This window comes from Camarhynchus parvulus, chromosome 5, assembly GCF_901933205.1.
Source record: "Camarhynchus parvulus chromosome 5, STF_HiC, whole genome shotgun sequence".
Lineage (NCBI taxonomy): Eukaryota > Metazoa > Chordata > Aves > Passeriformes > Thraupidae > Camarhynchus > Camarhynchus parvulus.
The window spans coordinates 56,791,361-56,814,207 of record NC_044575.1 but is presented as its reverse complement, the minus strand read 5'-3'; the positions used below and the strand labels follow the sequence as shown (position 1 = coordinate 56,814,207).

Below are 22,847 nucleotides of genomic sequence, written 5' to 3'. Positions count from 1 at the left end.
TTTGCAAGGCTCCTTTGGTGCTGGGAAAGGCTCCTCCATAAGATCCTCCATCTGTGTCCTCGGGCAGGGAGTCTCACAAATTTTCCTCCTTCTGTGCCCCAGGCCAGGCTGCATGGAAACAGGGTTCTGTCCACCTGGTTTAACCATCCCTGCTGGTTGTTTTGGCTACAGGAGCAAGGAAAAAAGTCCCCCAGACCAGTTCCAGGTGCAGCTGTGAGCTGGGGAGGTGCTGGAGGGAGAGCCTGGCCAGGCAGCAGTGCAGGCCCTGGTAAATCTGGCTTGGTCTTTGAGCAGGCTAATGAGAACACTGAGAGCTGCAGACTCCTGTTTCTCTGGGCTTTTTTTTCCCCTTCTCTTTTCAAAGCATTTGATTATTAATTCAGTAAATGATGAAGCACAGAGAAACGTGTGCCTGAGTGGCAGAATATCAGCTGCCTCACCCTGTTCAGTAATAACATGCATTGTTGAAGGTTAACACATGATTTTAGTGTAATTTCCTAATGAAGGGGAGCTTTAAAGTCAGTCTGTCCATCTGCTCCTCCTTCCATCACTGACAATTCATGAAGTCCATTGCCTGGTTTTGTCCTTTCTTTCAGTTTGGTTTTCCATCTCAAATTTGTGGGCCTGCTGCAATTTTTGGTCAAAACAGCCATCAAGTTAGAAGGGTGTTAGGGAGGTTTTTTATTAAGGGATGCAATGAAACCTCAGCTGTACTAGACACCAGGGAACACCCATAAATGTTATGAACATCCCAGCCATACAGAGTGCTTTAGTTGGATTTGCCACGTTGTGAGACAGCAGAGAGCCCACGCTGCAGGTCTCTGTGCAGACATGGAGGTGTTACCAGGGGGGATGTTCACCTCAGTGAATTCTCTGATGTCTAATAAATGTGAGTTCATCCTGCAGCCTCACTACAAAAGTGGCTTGTGTTGCTGAGAGTCACAGGAGGAAATCTTTCCATTCATGTTGGTATTCCTAGTGCTGCTCACCCCACTAAATGTACTTTTGGTAGCATAAAAGGGTCAGCACTGTTTTGTAGGGCCTTCAGAAACTGGGAGCAGCATTTGGATGTGGGACCATGTTCACAGGGGTCTGAGGATGAGGGAAGAGATGAGGATCTGACTCCATGTTTCTGAAGGCTTGATTTATTATTTTATGATATATATTACTTTAAAACTATACTAAAAGAATAGAAGAAAGGATTTCATCAGAAGGCTAGCTAAGAATAGAACAGGAAAGAATGATAACAAAGGTTTGTGGCTTGGACTCTCTGTCTGAGCTAGCTCACTGTGATTGGCCATTAATTACAAACAACTGACACAGGCTAATCACAGATGCACCTGTTGCATTCCACAGCAGCAGATAACCACTGTTTACATTTTGTTCCTGAGGCTTCTCAGCTTCTCAGGAGGAAAAATGCTAAAAACCCCCCATTTTTCATAAAATATGTCTGTGACATGGATGTCTTGACTTTTTGCTGGAGCTGGTTGCCAGTCCGGGTGCAGTTTGGCAGGGGAGGCCTTGCTGCTGGGATTCAGCATCCTGAAAGTGGGAGCTGGACCATGCTGTATCTCAGGAGTGCACAGTCTGGCAGGTGAGCAGCAGATGGAGAGGAGAAGGCTGAGTGGGGGGTCCTGTGCCCCTGCCTCTGGGATGTTTCTGGTGCCCAGAGCTGAGCTGCAGCTGCATGGTGCAGGTGAGAGGTTGTGGGTTGTGTCCTGGAGGTGCCAGGACTGGTTTGAGCAGAACAAAGTTCACAAACTCAGAAGTTAAATGAAGCGTTTTGCTGATTAGGCCAGAAGTTGCTGTGTGCCAGCAAACAGGGAGGTGGTTGCCTCTGGGATGACATTCCCATGGTCCCTGTGTCCTGCTGCAGACCCTGATGCAGTGATGGACCCCCTTCCTCCCTAAACCAGCAACAGCTCCTGGTTGTCACACATTACCCAGGCTCTGGAGGTGCTCAGGGCATCTGTGAGGAGCTCTGGGGGTTCTGGTGTGACCAGCTGTGCTTGGTGCTGTGACAGTGTTCACAGGGTCTCAGGATGAGGGAAGAGGATGAGGATCTGACTCCATGTTTCAGAAGGCTTGATTTGTTATTTTATGACATATATTACATTAAAACTATACTAAAAGAATAGAAGAAAGGATTTCATCAGAAGGCTGGCTAAGAATAGAATAAGAAAGAATGATAAAAAAAGTTTGTGGCTCAGGCTCTCTGTCCGAGCCAGCTGGGCTGTGATTGGCCATTAATTACAAACATCCAACATGGGCCAATCATAGATCCACCTGTTGCATTCCACAGCAGCAGATAATCATTGTTTACATTTTGTTCCTGAGGCTTCTCAGCTTCTCAGGAGGAAAAATCCAAAGGAAAGGATTTTTCATGAAAGATGTCTGTGACATGGTGCTGCTGTGTGTGGGTCCTGAGTGGGTGTGGGATCATTTCATCACCTTGTCTCAGAGGAAGGGAGAGACCCTGGAAGGAAAGAGCAGCCACCAGTACTTCCCTGCAGGGCTGTGATGGGGTGCAAACAGGATTTGACATTCAGTGTGTTCTTGGTGGGCTGCCAAATGTTTGCATATCAGCCTGGCTTTTACTGGTAGGTGTCAATGCTTCTTTCCAGGCCTGGTTTCCACCAACACCAGAATTCTTTGCAGCGTTGAGGGGCTTTTTTTCCCCCTCTTTGTTTCCTCTTTTCTTTCTCCATTCAGTGCCTTGGTAAGAACACAGCTGAAGTCCTGGGAGCCCAAAGGAAACCTGTCTATTACACATGACCCGATTAGAAGCCATGGTAATAAGCATTTGAATCCAAAGCTAGATTAGGCAGGGAGCAGTCTGAGGCTGGATTTGCATAGCACGAATTCCTTTTCTCCTTTTCCATAGGACGTGGTGGTAAATCTCCTGAAAGTGAATTTAGAAAGGCTGGCATGTGTCAAGTGCTCCTGTTGATGCATGGGTTGTTCTTCTCACTAAGCTGGGGAAAAAAAATGCCTGTGATTGCCTGGAAGATGCTTTTTCTCCTCTCTGCCTGCTCTCGCAGCTCATGTTGCAGTCCATGGGGAGGGGTAACTCTTGCCAGCTCTACAAATCTGCATTTTAAGGGCATTTGGAAAGTTTTTGCCTGGAGGGGTGATTATTTCAGGGTGCTTTCTCTCTTCCTGTGACATCTCTGGCAGTAGTGGAGTGAATCTGGAATTTTCAGGTACCTAAATCCAGTTTGCAGCTTCTTCAAGCTTTCACTTCAGTGTTACGGGTCTTGTGCTGGAAAATGCTGCAAAGATTTGTTATCCAAAAGCCATTTAACTTCCTTCCCCTGTGGGCAGTCAGAAGATTGTGGATGATCTGAGGGTCAGTCTCTCTTTGCATTATGTCATTACCCTGTGTTTGCCATCCAGTGTTAGTTTGGGGCAATGGGATGCAGAGGTCAGACAAGGAGAAAAAATGTTTTTCAGTGTTCAGGGCAGTGTCTGGGCAGTGAGCCTGCAGAATCTGTTCTAGGAGAGGGTTTGAGATGGAGTCATGGGTTTCAGTCCTGGTTGGATTTTTTGGGCCCCACTTTGTTATCCATGGTGTTGCCTGGGCTGTGTTGGAAGACCTGACGCTCTGGTGAAGGCAGAGCTGCCCTCTGAGTGGCCTCTATCAGCCAGTCCCATTGCCATTTTTGCTGATAGAGGTGTCTCCAGAGCTGCTGAAGGAATGGGAGAGCGCTTGAGGCTGTTGGGGATGAATTCTCACTGCACAGCTGGGCAGACCTGGTGTCAGTCAAACACACTGCCCTGAAACCACGACAGGAGGGCAGCTTTGAGGGGTTGCCACCACTCACTGATCACCTGAAGCCTTACCCAGGTGTGGAGAGCTCTGCAGGACCCACCATGTAGGACTCACCTCTTTAAAGTGTGAAGTTCTCCATGGGTTTGGATGGCGGGTGAACCCAGGCTGGTGTTGCTGGGTTCAAAATGCCATCACTCCAAGATTTAAATGCTGAGCGTGACTCCAGCTGCTCTGGAGTAAATAAATAAATAAATATCCCTCTAGATAGTGACCCCCCCCTTTGGTCACTTGGGGTCATCTGTCCTGGCTGTGTCCCCCCCCGGCTCCTGGGGCACCCCCAGCCTCCTCTGGTGGGGTGAGGAGCAGAGCAGACCTTGACTCTGTGCCAGCCCTGCGGAGCAGTAACTCAAACATCTCCGAGTTAGCAACACAGTTTCCAGCACAAACCCAAAGGAAACGAAGCATTCCAGCCACAACCAGCTTGGGAAGGGGAAGGACTGGTTTGGGGAAGGCAAGAGGGGTGAAGTGGAGGTGTGGGAGCATCTCTGCAGAGAGCACTGGGCGGGTGTCACAGTTTGGTGCTGCTTTATACAATCGTCTCCTTTTCCATTAAAAAAAAAAGCCTAGAAATTGCAAAAATTGCAGATAACCACTTTGAAAAAGTGACCCAAGGGGATCCTGAGAGGCTCAGGCACCCTGAGAGAACATAACTCTGCACTGTGTCCCTCTGAGCCCACACCAGGCCTGCAGTGGCCTTGGGGAAGCTGCATCTGTGCTCATGGGCACCTCTGAAATGTGGTGAGTCCCACATTTATCAACACCCACTCTGCCCTCCTGCTGCAGATGCAATTAAATTTTAAAAAAATCAAACATATTTGTGTTCTCTCAGGGTGTCTGAGCCTCTCAGGAGCCCCTTGGGTCAGCTTTTCAAAGGGGTTATTTGCAATTGCTAGGCTTTTTTTTTTTAATGGAAAGGGAGGTGATTGTATAAATATCTACAGGGATACTTATTTATTTATTATCTACAGGGATATTTATTTATTACAGGATATTTATTTATTACAGCCTTCCAGTTGTGCTGGGTGCAATGTGAAAACCTGCAAAGGAGAGAAATCCACTCCCATATTTAGCCCTGGCAGGGATGTGACCATTGTAGCTGTGATATTGCTCCTCCAGGGGGTTTCTTCACTGAAATGTTTGCTCAGGAGGGGTGGAGAGGCTCATTTTTTGAGCAGTTTATAGAGATGAAGGCTGCCTGAAGCACTGGAGATGCTGTGGATGCCTTGTTTGGACTCCAAACTCTCTGGGGAAAACCAGATTTGGTTCAATCAATGCGCAAAGGAAAAACTAACAGTCCTGTGCATGTACTCAGTGTGTTCAAATTCAGTTTGTATTGACACTGCTGATGCTGATACTTTCCTGGATTAAGCATTAAAATAGCCTCTATTGATTTTTAAATGCATCCCCTTGGGACCTCCACTGGGCTGACATTCCCCTCTGGATGCTCCAGCAGGAGAAGAGGAGGTTTCCTTTGGTCCATCCCCAGCAGCCATGTGTGGAAGGCTCCCTCCCCTCTGTCAGAAGCTGGATAATTAGGCAATTAAAACCACGTGCTCCCATTAAGAGAGGTCCTCTGAATTGGGGGTGGTGGATTTGAGCAGCTGTCCTGGTGGAAAATCGAGTCCTGCTGCCCTGTGCCTCAGGATGCTGCAGGTCCATCCTGCTCAGAGCAGGGCTTTTGCCATAAGCTACACTTTGTGTTGTAGCCACATAAAATAAGTCTGACCAAGCCTTCCAATTAATTTCACTTGCTGTGCTTGACTGATTTTTTTTTCCATTTAAATGCCAAGAGTATTTCAATGAAATGTGATAAAAGTTGCTGTTTTTTCCCAGGCTGGGTGGGAGCTGTTGGGATCACGTTGTGCCTGGTCTGAGCTCACATGCTTTGTTTTTTGGTGCTCATCTCCTGGAGCACAGGGAGGTATTAGTGTCACACTGGAAGGAAAAGTGGCCAGGGGGCCTTTTCTGCCATTAGACATATTTATCAAGGAATTCTCAACCCCAGGTTTGTACTTAAGGGGGGAAAATCACTCTGGATTAACATCAGAATTTAAAAAGCTTTAAAAGAAAATCAGCATTGCAGATGGGTAGGCCAGCTGAGAGATCTGACAAGTGTGTTTTGTTTGCTCTGGGCACCTTCAGTACTCTGAATTTAATGGTATCTTGGAGTTTAATGATATTTGGCCATCAGGGTCCCTGCTGGGAAGGACTCCTATTTACAGCAGCCTTCATCCAGTTTCCATTTTGAGAGAGAAAGAAACCAGCTTGCTCCACACCACAAAATGCCTCAACACCTGTGTCGCAGACAACTTTTATGAAAAATCCTCTCCTTAGGATTTTTCCTCCTGAGAAGCTGAGAGGCCTCAGGAACAAAATGTAAACAATGGTTATCTGCTGCTGTGGAATGCAACAGGTGCATCTGTGACTGGTCTGATGTGGTTGTTTCTAATTAATGGCCAATCACAGTCCAGCTGGCTCGGACAGAGAGCCGAGCCACAAACCTTTGTTATTCATTCTTTCCTATTCTATTCTTAGCTAGCCTTCTGATGAAATCCTTTCTTCTATTCTTTCAGTATAGTTTTAATGTAATATATATCATAAAATAATAAATCAAGCCTTCTGAAACATGGAGTCAGATCCTCGTCTCTTCCCTCATCCAAGAACCCCTGTGAGCACCATCACACACCTGTGGTTCCAGTAGCCTCACCTTAAGCACAGATAATGCTAAAAATCTCCAAACACCACCCAAAAAAAGCCCTCTGGGACTCAGCCAGCAGCTCCTTGGTGCCTTGTCCTGGTGGTGGCCCCGTGGCAGATGTTGCTGTGCTGATGGACTGGGAGCATCTGCTGCTGAGAAACTTGGAAACCCCACTTTGTGCAGCCAAATTAAGGGGCTTTAAAAGAGAAAAAAAAACTGCCTGCCTTCAGCCAGTCCCACCCCAGGGATCACTGCTGAAATGGGGAGCAGTGAAATGGAAAGCTCAGCAGTGAGGGTTTGCATACAATAAATCACAGGCACAGCCCAAATATTCATTGGAGGAGCAGGGATGAAAAAAAAAGGAGAAGAATTAAAATAAAGGAAGGCTGTTGATTGAACTGTTGTTCTCCAGGAAAAGGCTAATTGGGCAAACAAATCTCCTCCTCCAGTGGGAAATGCAGCTCCTCTCTCTCTTGCCAGGCTGCTGGGTTTGTATTAACAGCATTTGCATCGTCAAAGGGAGTAGTCAGAACTTGTGATACCTGGTGGAAATCAGTGCAAAGCTGGGCTTTACAGCTGGTTTTAGCACCTTCTGGAGGTGTGCTGTGCTTTGAAAAGTGTGCTTTTGGGGCCAAAACCAGCTGTGGAGAGGGGCTGGGGCTGGATTGGTGCTGGTGCTTGTGATGGGGATGGAGCCAGGATGGAAGAGGATGCTCCCCCTGGGATGCTCAGTGAGACTGTAGGAGCCCCCTGGGATGCCCAGAGGGTCTTGAATCCCTCTCTCTTACCTGGTTTTGTGCTTGAGGGCTGCCTGGACAAGGCTGGGCATCACCCAGCCCGGGCACTCCCAGACCAGGTTCAAATGGCACATTCAGGCTTTCAGGAGAGCTTTGGGTCATGCTAATCCCTCCCTGCAGGTAACCTCAGCCCTGCAGCCCCTCATGCTACATTTCCTTTCTGATGGTTGTTGGTTTTTTTTTTTTTTTTCCCTTTTTTGGCTGTTTTTTTTTTTCTGTGTTGCCTTTTAGAACTTGGCTGGGACACAGGGAGGTCAGGGAATGCCCCAGCATCCTTCCTGGATGCTCTTCCATCTCTGCCTCCCTCTGCCTTCCTGGAAAATCTCTTGGGCTTGGACAAGTGTTGTGCCTGGGTTTCAGGGTGCACATCATGGAGAACATATAAAGGAGTGATATGGGACTTGAGAACTGTTTCTTCTTCCCACCAGTGCCAGCCCACCCCACTTTTTTTTGTTTGATTCTGTGAAAAGAGGACCACGAATCTGCCTGGTTTCTGGGAAAATGGAATGTGTGTGCTGTAAAATTGGGTCATTCAGTCACCCTAGTGAATATCGAGAAATATATATATATATATTTATATAGGTTTGCAAACTGGGTCTTGTCTGTGGCTCCATGTTGTTGTCCTTCTTCCTGAAATAAATGGTATTTATTTCAGGAGCTCCTGTAAGATCTGTAGTGGTTTGGAGGATCTCAGCTTGTCACTGATGAAATTCACCCTTTTAGTGGAGAACTTGTGACCTTCAGTGTTACTGTGCTGCTCACCATCTAGATGGCTGGGAAACTTCCAGCAAGGTTTGGTTTTTAATCCTCAAAAACCAAACAAAGTTTTGCTGCAGCAGCATCTTTCCTGGTTGGATTAATGTGTGCACTGAGCCGTGCACCACAAGGGCTGTGTGGGGTTCCCTGGCCCAGCTCCTGATGGATGCTGCAAGCCCTCAGCTTCTCCTTGGATCCAAGCTTGTCCCCATGGCCTGTGTGAGAAATAGCTACTCACTTTTCAATGTTTAGGGAGGTTTATTAAACTTTATCAAAAATACAACAGAAGACTGAATAGAGAAAAAAGGTTACGGCGCTGGGAGCAAATGTGCTCAGCCTCCCCACAATGGAGGTTTTTTCCCTTTTAACCCCTTAACCCTTCCCAAAGTTCTGTCTATCAGCCCTTTCTTTGCTGTCCAGTGCTGGAGATCCTGACTGGAGGTCAGATGTCACCACAGTGACAAGCCAGCCCTCCCAGATGTCCCAACCACAGCTGTCCCTTGATAACCACACGAGGGGATACAACATAACTATAAATCTATAAAACTTTTCTTAACCTGTATGCATGATATTTATCCATTAATTGTGAGAGTCAATCATGGCATTACTCATCTATCACAACTGTCATGAGCATCCTGCAGCTCACCATCAGCCATCCCCTGCTCCAGACTTTGGCTGGCTTGCCAAAGCGAGCAAGGATTGATTTCAGCTGGAGAGCGTTAAGACAGATCCCGTCTCACCCTGCTGTGCTCCACACTTCCCTCTGAAAAGTGGATTACAGAGCCAGCAGTGCTTCCTGTGGCAGGGACCTCACTCCTGTGCTGGAGGGGTGACAGGCAGGCCAGGCCATGGCACTGTCACAGCACCTGGAGGTTGTTGCTCTTCTCCCTGGATAGCATCAACACCTCCAGGTGGGAGCCCCATGCAAAACAAGTCTCTCCCAGCACCTTTGATAGGGGTAAGTTTAAAGTGGAAAGAGGAGGGCTTTGCTGGTGTGTTACAAATTTGTGAAGCCATGTCTTTCCCTCACTGGCTCTGTAATAAACTTGGTCTAATTTTTCTTGCTGGATGTGGCCATCAAGCCCCCAAAGCTCATCTGCCCTTGAGCTGAGTGAAATGTTTTCTTGTGAGACAGCAGGCCCAGATGTGTGCTTCAGGATGTGACAAATGCCACAACAAATGGAAAAAAATAGAAAGAGGAGGTGACAGATTTTAGGCAAGCACTGGGTTTTTGATGATGCTGGCAGATGGGGCTTTGCTGGAGTGAGCAGAGCAGCCATCTCCTCATGGCATCAGAGGCAGGGTCCTGGTGGCCTTCAGGTACCAGGTAGCCCAGGCAAGGTATGGAGACACAAAACACTCATTTTGTTGGGATCATAGAGTATAATAGGATTTCTGGGATGGGGAAAGAGGATCAGGGTAATTCAGGATTTGGCAGGTGTATTTATAAAGCTATGAAACTCGAGTCTTTGAGATTTGCTTGTGCTGAGAATCAGAGCTCTTGTGATGCACTGGTGATGAGTCAGGCTCCTCCTTGCAGCTGCATCATGGAAAGGGTCCTGTTCCCATCCATTTTGGGCTGCTGTTCTGAGAGTAGATGGGTGGAGAGAAAAGGCAATCAATAATTTAAAGCCTTTTAGCTGAATGTTTTGGGCTTTTTGTCCCCTCCTGACGACATGCACTGATTTCCACCAAACACAAGCTTTGCTCCCCTGTACAGCCTATGCCTGAAAACAGCTTTACACTGGAGAAAAGGGGTTTTGGAAATCAGCATGAGAGTTTGTGGCCAAAAAATCATTCTGGTTGCTTTAAACAGGAGCAGCTGTGCTGGGGATACCAGCACCATGCTCAGCACAGTGGAGCTGCTGGTAATGGGCTCAGATCCTTTAAGCTTCTGTGCTGGAGGGAAGATGATTCCTGCTCAGGGGAAGGCAATCCTATTTCTGAGCATTTCATCCATGCAAGAGCTCAATGTCAAACCTTATATTTTTAAAATTGAATAATACTTAGATCCCCCCCTCAGTAAAAGGTGTTTTCATGCACCATTGCACATTTTCATTTGCACATTTGGTGCAAATATGAAATGGAGGAGCACTTTTCTCTCTTGAGAGGGATGTGCAGCTGCCTTTTGGATGGGCAGAGCACCATGAACACACTTAGGTGGGCTCACAAGCAAAACCAAACCCAAGAAGAGGTTGGGCTACTGAGTGGAGCCGAGGAACGTGCTGACTGTCTTGGGTCTGTAAGGTGGAAAATCAAAATGTGCCTGAGAAGGGCTTTGGTGCTGCTCAGGGAATGCTGCAAATGTACAGCTGATCTGAAGAATGTTGTGGGAGCATCCAGTTTTTATTGCTGTGGAGGTCTGGATGTGACTTAGACGGGAGAAAAAAACCATCTGGAATTGTTTATTTAGAGAAATGGTGCAAGGTATCTTGCACTGTGCCCTGCTCTGGGTGTTGAATTCATGGGGAGAAACCCCAAGGGAGGATGAGCTTTGCTCAGTGGTGGGGTGGGACAGGTGTAGGGTGCACTGTGTGGAATGCCAAATTCCTGCTTTGTAAGAGCTGAGGAAAGAGGTCCAGGTCACCTGGCTCTAACACTTGGTGACAGTGATGGTGTTTCCTAAAGTCCTTGCTGAAGCCAAGTGCCTCCCAACCATCACCAGCCAAGGACGTCGCTCCGCAGTGATGGATGAGAGTTGGAATATTTCCATTGTTTGGGAGCATCCCAGGCTGTGCTGGAGCTCTTGCAGAGTAAAGGCAGGCAGAGCTTGGCATGGCCCAAGATGCTGAAATTGGTGAAGACACCAATTCCCAACTTGGTGAGGACACCAAGGCAGGGGTGGTCAGTGATCGCTGTTACACCAAAACCACCTGGAATAAAGCTCCACATTCAGAGGCAGAGCTTGCTCAGGATCTTGCATCCTCACTTTGGGAGGGGAGCCAGGAAAACAACAAGCTAACATTCATGTTTGAGGATTTAGCTGCTGGCTCCGGGGTGGGTTTGGAGGAGGCGGGTGTGAAGGGGAGCGTGCGGGCTCCTCTGCTCCTCTGCATGTGTTTGTGCCCTTGTTGGGTATTTTTAGGCTGCAGACCGCAGTGCTGCAATACCGGTGCTGGCTCCCAACCAGCTGGTTGGGGCATCGGTCACAGACAGGCTTTGGCAGCTCGTTGCTCCAGTTTAATTTAGCTTGCTGAGGAGGCTGTTGAATATGCAAGCGGTAATTGCTGCTCTCCTTTCCTTAAAGCAAAGGCGGAAGCGACACCAGGGTCCAATTTTCTCCTAATGACTGATTTCATTTAAACACTGCTCAGGGCGATGCAGGCTTGATGCTTTTCTTTTTAGGGCTGGGGAGAACTAAACTTCTGTCTCTGGGTATCACTGAGCCAGGTGGCCTCCATCCGTCCTCGTCACACACTTGAGCTAAGCTCCTTCTCCTCCTTCTTTTCAGTCTGGGTTTCTAGTTTGAACCCATCACAAGCACATTTTCACCCTTGTTTCTGTGAAAACAGAGTTGTTTGGGAATGATTCAGCCCCATCAGCCCTGCCTTGAGATTTGGGCTTGGCTACAAGTTCCCTCAGTGACCCTTCCCAACCTATCATCCCTGGCTCTGTTCATACAGGGGCAATTAAGCTTAATTTATTCTGGCCTGTTCAATAGTAGAGGCCAGAAGGCACCATCAGATCACAATCTGACTTAAATTTATTGATCTAATTAGCAGTCAAAGGTACAAGCAGGAGGTGGGAGCAGGACACTTAACATATGATGCAGCGTGGAACTTGTCCCTTCTGTTCTCCTTAACACAAGCCTCCAGATTGCCAGGGGCTGCTGCTTTTTCCTCTTGAATAACCAATTTCTGCAGGATTTGCAGGGGAGGAGGAGGCTGTGTAGCTGGACTTTGTTCTGAGGATGCAAGCTGCTCTGTCTACAGCTCACAACGACCTGCCAGGGAGCTGTGTTTTGATTTTGATCCATCATGTCAATGAATATTCATCAGCCTTCTGAAGGTTTAATGCTATTTGCCTGGTAGCTAACATATTCTCTCCCTAACCTTTTTTTAGCCTTGGTTGCTAATAACCTACAGCCCACTCAGTCTACATTATAGGGTGGTTTGGTTTTTTAAATTGTTTATAGATGAAAATGAGGAACCTCAGTAGCTCCAGAGCTGGAAGCAGCTCAGAAGTACCTTGTCTTGGTTGCTGCGTGGCTGTCTGCTTTAAACCCCAAAATAAAACCTTGCCTTTTGGTCTGTCATTCAGATGCCTCATAAAACATTGTCAGGAGTGTGTATCTCTGAAGAGCAGGTGTTGTTCTGATGAAAGCTTTCCACACGTTTTTGTAAGCCCAAGTCAGAGCTTGTGTGTAGCAGCAGGTTTCAGGGACGAGGCTGACATGGTGTTGAAAAGGGGATGGAAAATGCCCTGTGGAAGAGTTGGGTCTGTTTGCTCCACACCAGCTCCTGGAGCAGGAGCTGCTTTGGGAATGGTGTGAGTTTACCTATGGACTTGGAATCACCAAACTTTTCATGTTTGAGGACTCAGTGTAGGCTGGGGCAGAGCTCCTGGGCTGGGCACAAAGCGCTGAGCATCCGCCAGCATCTCCCTTTGCACCCTGCTCCTTGTGGCTCTTTAAAACCCAAACCTGCAGCATTTTCTCCCGTATTGGAGTGATCAGAAATCCCTGTGCCTTTGGCTTTTGTTTCCCTCCCTTCTTTGGGAGAGAAGCTCTGCAGCAGGTCCCCAAGCCCTGCTGACACCGAGGGGATGCCAGCAGGCAGCTAATGGATTTGCTGCGGTGCTGGCTGCCGGGGAGCCGTGATGAGAGACCTCTCATGGCAGCTGAAATTCCTCCAGCGGCTGCATATTTCTACATCCAAGATGTAAAAAATGTGAAATGAGATTTGGGGCCTTTCAGGAAGAAGGGGGGACTCTCCAGGCTGGGCACAGAGCAGTTGCACAGGCTGGGATTATCCTGCGTGAAGATCCAATAGCTGTTTCCCATCGTCCGTGGTTCAGCAGATGATTACACCATGTGCTAGAAACGTGCCATCGAGATCATTTCAAGGGTCAAATCCTCTGTTAAAGAACTGTGGGTAGTGCTTGAATTTTCTGCAAGCTCCCTGCTTTGAGAGGGCAGTGTTGGCCGTGCTGTGGTGGTGCAGGGTCTGACCTCGGGTCTGACCCCAGCCCTGGCTCTCCACAGGGCACAGCAGCTGTTTATTCTGCTGTATAAATCCATAGTTGGAGGGAATGGCAGGCTCCAGGGAGATCAGACACTCCTTTCCAAATGCTGACCTTTTTTTCCCCGAGTCTCTTCATAGCTTTGTTAATAAATCTGAGTCATCCATATTTCAACCTTGGCTGTTTGTCCAGTCTCTTAACATCTCAGTGTCTTGTTTCGCAGAGATAAAATATGTGGGTGTGTAACTTTGTAAGACAAATGTTTAGGCTTTCAAAAATTCCCTACTTTGCTGGTTGATTTTTCTCATTAGAGTGTTTCTCCACACTCCTCATTCCTCATAGGTGACTCTCCTCTTGTGTCACTGACTTAAGAGTCCCAATTTTGGGGCAGTTTTTACCTGATCCTCGCTGTCATTAGGCAGGCAGGGCACATGGTTCCTGCCCTGAGCGTTGCTCCCAACCAGAGTTTCAGAAATCAGCAAAACCCAAGCAGCTGCCAGGGCGAGCGATGCCCGACGTCAGCAGAGCTTAGGAAAATCTGAGCTACCGGCCCCGTGTGATTTTTATCAGCTGAAATCGCCTCTTGTAAATATTTACTGGAGCTGCAAGTAAGGTTTATCTAATTAAAGCCAAGCAAAACTTTCCATGAAAAAGAGCTGCCGTACAGGGGGTTGCTGGTGGATGTTTAGGGACACGTTTAAGAGTTGGGGGAAGCGTGCAGGATATTTTTTCACCTCTGCTGCTGTCTGTAGCTCGGGGCATGCTGAGCCACATGAGATCTTCAAGGATTGAATTGCCCATGGTGGGGACCTGGTGGGCCCAAGCACATCCAGCTGTTCCTGACAGCAGTTCCCTGAATTTTCCATACCCCTGGCATGATGGGATGTGAGGTGTGGGTATGAGGGGGGCTGGCTGCCATGGCGTGGGGAGGTTGGTGCAGCTTTGCTGGGACTGGGACGGGCCCAGGACTCCTCATCCCACGGGGACAGTGGCGTGACCCCTGCGGCTGCCAGCTCTGGCACGAGGCAGAGCAAATGCATCTTTTTTAATTTGCGTGGTCCTCAAGGTTGCCAGGACTGTAAACGTCAAATCTGAGCAGAAATATTTGGCATGGAAACCGTCTGTGCTCTTCCCCTCGGTGCCGAGAGCGTGGGTGGCTCGGTCCCTCCTCCCTCCGCGGGACGGGAGCGCAGCGCTGCGGGGCTCCTGCTCCAGCCTCCTCTCTTCTCTTCCCCAGCAGGATCTAGTGCCCAGCAGGGAGGGACACACAGCATTGTGGCCATGGCCCCGAGGAAGAGGAGCGGCCGGGGGATCTCCTTCATCTTCTGCTGCTTCCGCAGCAGCGAGCACCCCGAGATCACGTACCGGCTGCGCAATGACAGCAGCTTCGCCCTGCAGACCATGGAGCCCTCGCTGCCCATGCCGCCCGTGGAGGAGCTGGATGCCATGTTCACCGAGCTGGTGGTAAGTGGGATGCTTCTTAATTTCAGTGTTCATTTTGGGGCTTCTCCCTCTTTCCCCTCAACACCCTGTCTGTAGTCTCCCCGATCTTGGTTTTGAGTTTTCAGGCAAACTTTGGCATGAAGGGAGGCTGAACCGTGAGCTCTGCTCCTCCCTGAGGTCCTGCCACTTTGGGGTGCTCTCTCTCATTAGAAACTCTTAATTTCTTATAGCAGGGGGTTGGGTCCAAGCTGGTAAAGCAGGGTGTTCCCCATAGGTGCAAAGTGACTTTACTTGCTGGGCACTCAGCTTCACAGAAATTGTCAGGTGTGGGCTTCACTGAGATTTGGAAAGTCAGGATATTGTTTCTTTACCCCTTGGTTCCAGAACTTGGAAAAACATGGATTAAGAAAAAAATTGACAGCCAAAAAAGCTTTAATTTCCTCTAAGCAAAAACATTTTGGTGTGGTATTTTGGATGGCGTTCTACTTTGAGTTCATTCAGCAGTGAAATGAGCTTTTCCTACAGTGCTTGGATGCATAGAGGCAGCTGGGAATTGTGACACTGGTCACACCTCAAGGTACAGCACATCCCATTAGATGGCAGGCAGCATGGACCTGTTGAGCCAGGCCTCTTGGTAGAGGAAAGCTCCAGGTTGTGTTATAAAAGCTGATTTTGCCAAGACATCCTTCTCCAAGGGTGTGGCAGACCAGGACACCAACACAGCACAGTGGGGATGAAGTATCCCTGCAGCAGAACTCTTCTGGTCAGGTTGGGTTTGTTCAGGAAAAGTGGCTGTCTCTGTGCCAATGTATTCTCCACTGATAACTTGGCCAACTCAGGTTTTCCTGGGGAAATTCTTTCCCATGGATCACTTTTCCCATGCCCCAGCCAAAGCCTTTTTGGGCTGAAGGAGGCATCTCTGGAGGCTCATTTGCTGGAGCTCCACCAAGCCTGTGCACCTCATCTCAGCCCAGGATTTTCAAAACATCTCTTCCAAACTCCTCCAGGTGCTTTGTGCAGTGGCAGTGCCACAGGGAACCTCTGTGTGTGCAGCAAGGCAGCAGCCAGTCCAGCCTGGGGCGCAGCCTGGCGTGGCCCTTCTGCTCCCCAGCCCAGCCCCTCCATGCTGTGGAGATTTTTAGTTATTTTCCCCCAGCCAAGGGTGAGAAAAAGGCCCAGAGGCAGCTGCTGCTCCAGGGCATGCTGGCAGCAGGAGCTCCCTGGGGACTGAAGCCATGCAGGGAGGGGGACAGAGGGTGCCCACCGTGCTCCTGTGCAAGCAGCTGCAACCCCTGGCTCCCAAAAAACCCATCAGGCAGATCTCAACCCAAGAGGGTTGAGAGGGAGGGAGGAGGAAGCCAAGCTCTGCCCTGTGGGCACAAGGAGGCAGATTCCCATTCAGGGCAGTGCAGTTGCAAATCCTCCCTCTGTCCTTACAACAGCTTCTTCTTGCTCTCTGTAACCTGTTGGTGTGGGGTGTTGAATTTCAGCATTCATTAAATGGTTTGGAAAGTATCCCACTGTTCCTGTACAAACCCACTGTGTAACGTTTGGAGGAGAGACAGAGGAAGCACTCAGAGGTGCTGGGCTGATCTTTGGGCCTGCAGGAGCCCCATGCCATGGTGCTCAGCCCTCCTGGGTGGGATGGCTTGTGCTGCTCTGTGGGTCTGAGGATCCTTGGCTGTCTCAGCCCATTGGGTTGAGGGAAGTTAAAGGGGTTGGAGGGGATCTGGAGGCTTTGCCAGCTGGAGTTGGTCCTTTGCCAACTGTTCCCTTGCAGCTTTATCCTGACTTTTCTACTCCACTTGTTTGCATCAGGGATCAGAGAGGAGGGATGGAGGATTTCAGGCCTGGGATGGGGGGGATCTTTGGGGACATTGCAGCAGCAGGCATGGACAATCCTCCCACAAGCACAAACAATGGAGTGGGATCCCTGCTCCTCAGATCCCAACCTGCTGCTTACATTGAAGGGCAAAGTCCCTTTCTTTTTGGAGCCATCCTTCAAAATATTCCTTGAGCTTTGTGTGTTTTTAAGTGTGGGTTGTTGATCTGAGGCAGGAAACATCCATAGTGTGAGAAATTGGTGATTGTCCCATGCCAGCAGCAGAGGATGAGGGCCTGAGCTGCAGAGGGATGTGGAGCAGCTGTGACTCCAAGGTCAGCTGAAGGCTTGGGCTGCTCTCCCAGTGTCTGTTTTTTGGCCTGTTTTGTGTTAGATGGACACTTTGGATTTTAATTGGGATAGGTAAATAGAACAGATAAATAGTTAGGGGTTTATTCTGTGTCTGTGCAAGTGTTTTTCACTTAGTTGCATTAGAAACAACAGGAAAATGTTTTTTTTTTTTTTCCACAAATTTCAGCAGTAAGAAATGCCTGACCTTCATCCCAGACTGCAGGGACGATGCTCCCTGTCCCAGCCAGCCACATGCAGCAGGCAGGGGCTTTTCCCTGGCTCGGGCAGATGCAGATGTTGTTGTTGTGGTCAATGACTGATCACTGCTTCCTCCCAGAGGAACCTTTTCCCTTTCTCTGCCTCTCCCCAGCCTGGTCTGAATGGGTTTTGTTGGAGCATTGTTGGGATGTCACTCAAGCGGGCACTGGCCCTGTCTGAAAGGATTTTCTTTGTCCCCTGTCCTGCCGGGGCTCCGGCCAGGCTCAGCCACCCAGGGAGGAGCAGGTGCTGGCAGAGAGGCACAAACAAAAGCAGAGGATTTCAGCAAGATTTCCTGATTTGCAGCTCCTCTGGCTGGGACAATGCTTTATGATTTTGTGCGCCGCTGTGTCCTGCCGGCTCGGGCAGGCACTGGTTGCTTCCCAAGGCTCCTGCAGAGGTGTGGCACCTGCCAGGCAGCATCCACTGGATTTAGGGAGTTTCAGGAGCCTCCCATAGGACACATCAGGAGGATCACTGTGCCCCAGAGAGGAGGAAATGTGGGGTTGCAGGAACTGCCTGCGAACCAAGAGAACAAAGCTGTGCCATCTGCCACAGCTTCTTTCAAGAGGCTCCTGCGTATCCAGGCTAACAATACAGCATTTCTTCAAAGGCTGAAATCTTGCTTGCACACTCAGAAAAAGCACTTGCAAAGCTCCACATAATGGTGCCATATGGTAGATCTTGCCATAACAATCCTCTCTATTTTCTGCCAGCAACTAGACTTTCCAGCAGATGGGTGAATGACTGATGTCCTTTATATCTGCTTAACACTCCTTGTCACTCCGAGGCTTGTAATGAAATGCTCTGTGTCTGGTGCTGTGCACCGGGTAGAGGGCTGGGATGGCTTGCTTTGGAGAGGGTGGGAGGAGCCCCAGCATGACCCAGGACCCCTCTCTGGCTCTCCTCACAGTGGGGTGGGTCACGGTGGCATCTCCATCCCTGCAGAATGAGAGTGATGCTCTGATGGCTGCTGGCATAGCTTAGGTGCTCAGAGGAGCTGCTGAGTCTCGGTGGCTTTGCTTGCCCCTGAAGCACAAGATTCTGCCTCTCCCTGATCCCACAGGCTGCTCCCAGCCTGCATCCCTGCTGCTGGAGGGGTGGGTTCAGAGGAGATGCTGCCCCAGACATTCCTCAACGCTTGCCATGCCCGGGCTTTGAGGAAATTCCATTTACTGCTCCCAATGGGGCTTCACAGCCTTTTCACTTCTGAGTTAGTGATGCAGAAGAAATTAGAGCAACCTCCATCCTGCCCTGCATCCTGCCTGTGATGTGCAGCCTGCCTGTTTTTAGCCTGTGAGACCAGAGCAGGTAACCTTCCCTGGGTGCCTCTGCCCAGACTCCAGCAGCTGACAAGTTTTTTGGGATTTGGGGAGGTGACACCAGGAGGTGAATGGCTGTGCAGTGTCCCCAGGCCCCTGGACTCAGGATGGGTGCAGGCCTTTGCCCAGTGATGTTGCCTGAGCTTTTTATGCCTTCCCCTCACATGGAAGGCGGCTGTATCCCCTCCCTGCTGCTTTATGAAGTAGTGGAAACTTGTGAGCCTGAGGAACAATAAAAAGGTCTCTGGCAGCTTATAAGATTTATCACAGCATTTGTTTTTGCTGTACTTGGGGCAGCTAATGCATTTCATCCGAGCTGCTCTCTGGATGCTATCAGGAGATGGTGAGGAGATAGCATCCCCTGTACAGACATTAAATCTGTTGCCTCTGAAATGTTTCCTGGTGGTCAGTAGGTCTGTGGCTCATGATGTGCAGTGCTGGGGCAGGATTCTCCATGGATAACTGTCCCTTGGAGCTGTGCCTTTCCTTCCTCGTGGCACGCTGGGATGATGATGGCTGTTTTATGTGCTGCTTGAGCAGGGAGCATAGAAACGCGAGGAGAAATGCTGGTGTGGTCAGTGTGAGCACTGCTGTGTGTCAGTAACAGCTCAGCCTTGGGAACTCACTGCTAGCAATCTCCATTGTGCTCAGGAACTTCAGCAATGTGCTTTCCCCCCCAGTTTCTAATCCAATAAGGAGAAAGTATGAGGTTTTGGGCTTTGCAAAACAACACGGCTTTTAAGAGGCAACTGAGGGATCAGCTGCAAAGCCAAGCTTTGCATTTCATGCTTGCAGGTCAGCTGTCATATTTTGCTGCCTGGTCCTTCCAGCATTAAGGGCTTCAGGATTTTGAGAACCACTGGATGGTGACCAAAGCCATTTCCCCTATATCTGCAAAGAAAAGCACGTGGTTGGTGTCTGGAAAAAATGACAACTGCAGTAGCCCTTGTGTCCTGGGCAAGCCACCCCTTTCTGCAGAGTCCATCCAGATGCTGAGCATGGAGCTCCTGACCCCATCCCACTGCTGTCTCCCAAAACCAAGCTCCCTTGGCTTATGAATCACTTTTAAGAAGGCAAACCAAATGACAGGTAACATCTGCTTTTAAATTCACTCTGCAGGGATCCGTGTGCCATATGGACACTTCACCAGGCTGCCCAGTTTTTGGTTTTTTTTGATGTGAGCAGTCTGGACCTGCCAGGCTGCCATCCCAGCCCAGCGCTCACGGGCGCTTGTTTTCATCACCTGGTGTTGTTAACACCCTCCCAGCTAATCTCTAAATGTACCTTTTGAAGGGCAAGCATCTGATAGGGAACTTACACACCTACTCAGTCAGAAAATAAGGGTTTTCTGCCTACCTGTGTTCCCTGGACCTGAATGAACCTATCCACCAAGGAACTCTGTATTTCAGCAGAAACAGCCCTGTAATTGCAATATCTATTACTGCTACAAACCAGCGTGGGGGCTTGCCCAAAAAACCAACCCCAGATTCTACAAAGGAGCCACGTTACAGCACAGTGTAAGGCAGAGAGCACATAAGGAACCCCTTTGTTTCCAGGAGAAGTCCAAGTGGAGTGGAAAAATCATACAGTCTACCTGCTAAATGCTTTCCACTTTGCACTTCGTAAAAGAGGAGGCCACATCCCTGGGAGATGCCTGGCAGCTCGTTTGGTAACACATCAGTGACCTTAATTGAGGCATTCAGGTTTTTGGCTTGCACTTGCTCTGAGTATTCCTGGCACAGGTCACCATGGAGGGTACCAGGCTCTCTGGATAGGGAATCTGCTCCAGGAGCAGTCTTCTTCCTCAGTGCTCAGTGGTTGGGTGGTGTTGCTGGAGTTATGAGCAGGACTGGACAGCGGATGAGCTGTGCTCTGTCACCTTGCTCAGCTGGAAGCATTCCTGCCGGGAATAGCCTGTGCCTGCCTTGTATCCATGTGCAGATACCAGTGGAAGCTGTCCGTGCTGCTGTAGCATCTGCTGTTGGCAGAGGCTGGGTGTTCCTCAGCGTGGGAACATCACCAAGGTCAGCTTTTGGCAGCTGAGGCTTTTGCAGCCCTGCAGGGAGGATCCTGCCTGAGTGCCCAGTGATCCCAATTCCCATGAACTCCAGTGTTCCAATCAATACCATTATTTACAGGGATCAGCTTCCCTTTCCCAACCACACGAACATCTCTAATCCAGTCTATGCCTGCTTGCAGGTGACATCTGCTGGGTGTCAGACCCTGAAATCATAGAAATGGTTTGGGTTGGAAGGGACCTTAAAGATCATTCCAGCTCCCTGCCATGGACTGGGACACCTTCCACCAGACCAGGGTGCTCCAAGTCTCATCCAGCCTTGGTCAGAAGTATCCTTCTCTCAGGGTGACTCTGCTTTGCACCTAAATAAGCTCTTAAAAATGCTGTTAGGATTCCAGGTGTGACTAAAGCCAGGCCTGTGGGGGATGAGGACTTGTCCCATCCATTTCCATCCTCTGCTGCTCCATCAGCATCAGGCTACAGCTGGCTTCTGCTTCCCGTTGCTGCATTCTCCAGTTCCCACAACCACAGTGGTATCTCTTGGGATACTTATAGGATTAAGTTGGTGTGGGGCTTTGTAGCCTCTGATTCCACCCAGCCCCTTTTGAAACCCTTCCCAGAGCATTATGTGGGGAAACCTTGGCACGGTTTAGCCCCAGACCAGCCATCCACAGTTTTCCTACCTGAGCATCCCTGTCAGGCAGAGGACATCTGGAGCCACTCTTGACTTGATTTCCAGCTTGAGCAGCTCCCTGGGATGCCAGCAGCAGCAGCAGTGTATAATCTGACTGAAAATGGGAGCTGCTGCTTGGGTTCTGTAAAGAAGTCCACATTTTAAACCTTACTTATTTGCCAGCTCTGTGCTTTATGGTAGGAGGTGCTCCCACCAAAGGACAGCCATCCCCAGCTCTGGTTGATTGGATTGAATCCACCTGAGCTGTCACAGTAGTGGATAATAGGCTGAGACATATTTTTGTTGTTTTTTTCAGGGTGTATGTACAATTGTGTGGAAAAAGCACTCTGGTAGTGCATCTGCAGGCCTTCTGGATCTGAGAGTGCTCTGCAGGGTGAAACTGTGTAGATCAATAACTCAGGCTGGAAAAGTACCCTGGGTTAATTAAAATGGGAGAAAGGTTTTCCAGATGAGGTCTATGAAAAGGTCACAGGAGGCTGAGCTCAATAAATAACATTAAAAAAAAGCGTACATGAGGTTGTATATATATATATATATATATATATATATTTAACAAAAAAGGAGAAACTAAGTGGATACCTCTCTTAAAATACACTAATATTGAAATATGAGCAGCTTTGAAACCTTTATCCTATTAAAATAATTATTGAATTAAAATATTAAAGCATTACATGCTGTCTGCCTCAGTTAGGTGTCTGAACTGATGGGAACATGAATCAGCTGCAGCTGGAGTTTATTGAAGGGCTAAATCAGCTATTGATGGCCATAATCTTTCCTGCAGGAGGAGGAAGGAATATATATTTCATTTGTGTCTGTCCAGTGTGCTCAGGTCAATAACTGAGCAGGGTGGATTGGGGTCTTTCTGATACTAGGAAGAAAAATTAATTGTGGGAGGAGGTTAACTAGGCATGAGCACTTCCAAGTGCTTCTGTGATTCCTTGTTGCTGCTACTCATTCATTTAGCTGTAAGCAATTTGCTTTATTCAGGAAATTCATAAAGGCAAAATGAATAATAATCTTTTATCTGTTATGCTTATTCATTAAAAATATGAATAGTTGATTTTTTTGTTCATGTTCTGTAATTGCAGCTGCAAGTTGTCATGGAGAAATTAAAAATACGCAGTGATAATATTAGCAGGGGTTGGCTTGTCTGAGGAGTTGTTTTTAAGCTCTCAGGGTACTGTAGCTGCAAAGAAGTGTGCTGAGGAGGAGGCATTTTTATTAGTGATAATAAAAACAAAAGACTTTAAAAAACCCCCTGAGATAAATCTGCATACACTGAGAACTGCAGTTGCCTAAATAAAGCTGCAGCTGGAGGAGCACAGGGTGGCTGTGGAGGCAGGGGGCTGTTTGTAACAGCCACTGGTTAATAAGGATTAATATGCTTTTTTTTTTCCCCAAGAAAACAGCTTAAAAGGAAAATAAGGAGCTGAGTGGGGTGTGCTCTGAGGCAGGGGTTTGCTGAAGGCAGCAGGGCCAGCAGTGGAAGCAGCAGCAGCTGCTCCGGCCACAGGGGCAGCGGAAAAACAAGGGATGCGGAATGGGGGGAAAAATGCTGATTGCCATTTCCCCTGAGACCACAGCCTTCTGGGATAAATCACATTGATGAACTTGGAGAAGAATGCCTGGAAGAGAGTGAAAAAGCAATATGACCCCTGAGAAAGGAAGGCGGTGCA

General features: G+C 48.7%; 1 protein-coding gene across 1 annotated transcript in view; it reads left to right on the top strand.

Moving 5' to 3' along the window:
* The window catches only part of DAAM1 (dishevelled associated activator of morphogenesis 1), a 93,537-nt gene that overhangs the window by 25,781 nt on the left and 44,909 nt on the right, over positions 1–22,847 (top strand). Inside the window, 1 exon segment of the mRNA XM_030948901.1 lies at positions 14,502–14,728. Coding sequence (XP_030804761.1) covers positions 14,546–14,728 — 183 coding nt within the window. The 5' untranslated portion in view covers positions 14,502–14,545.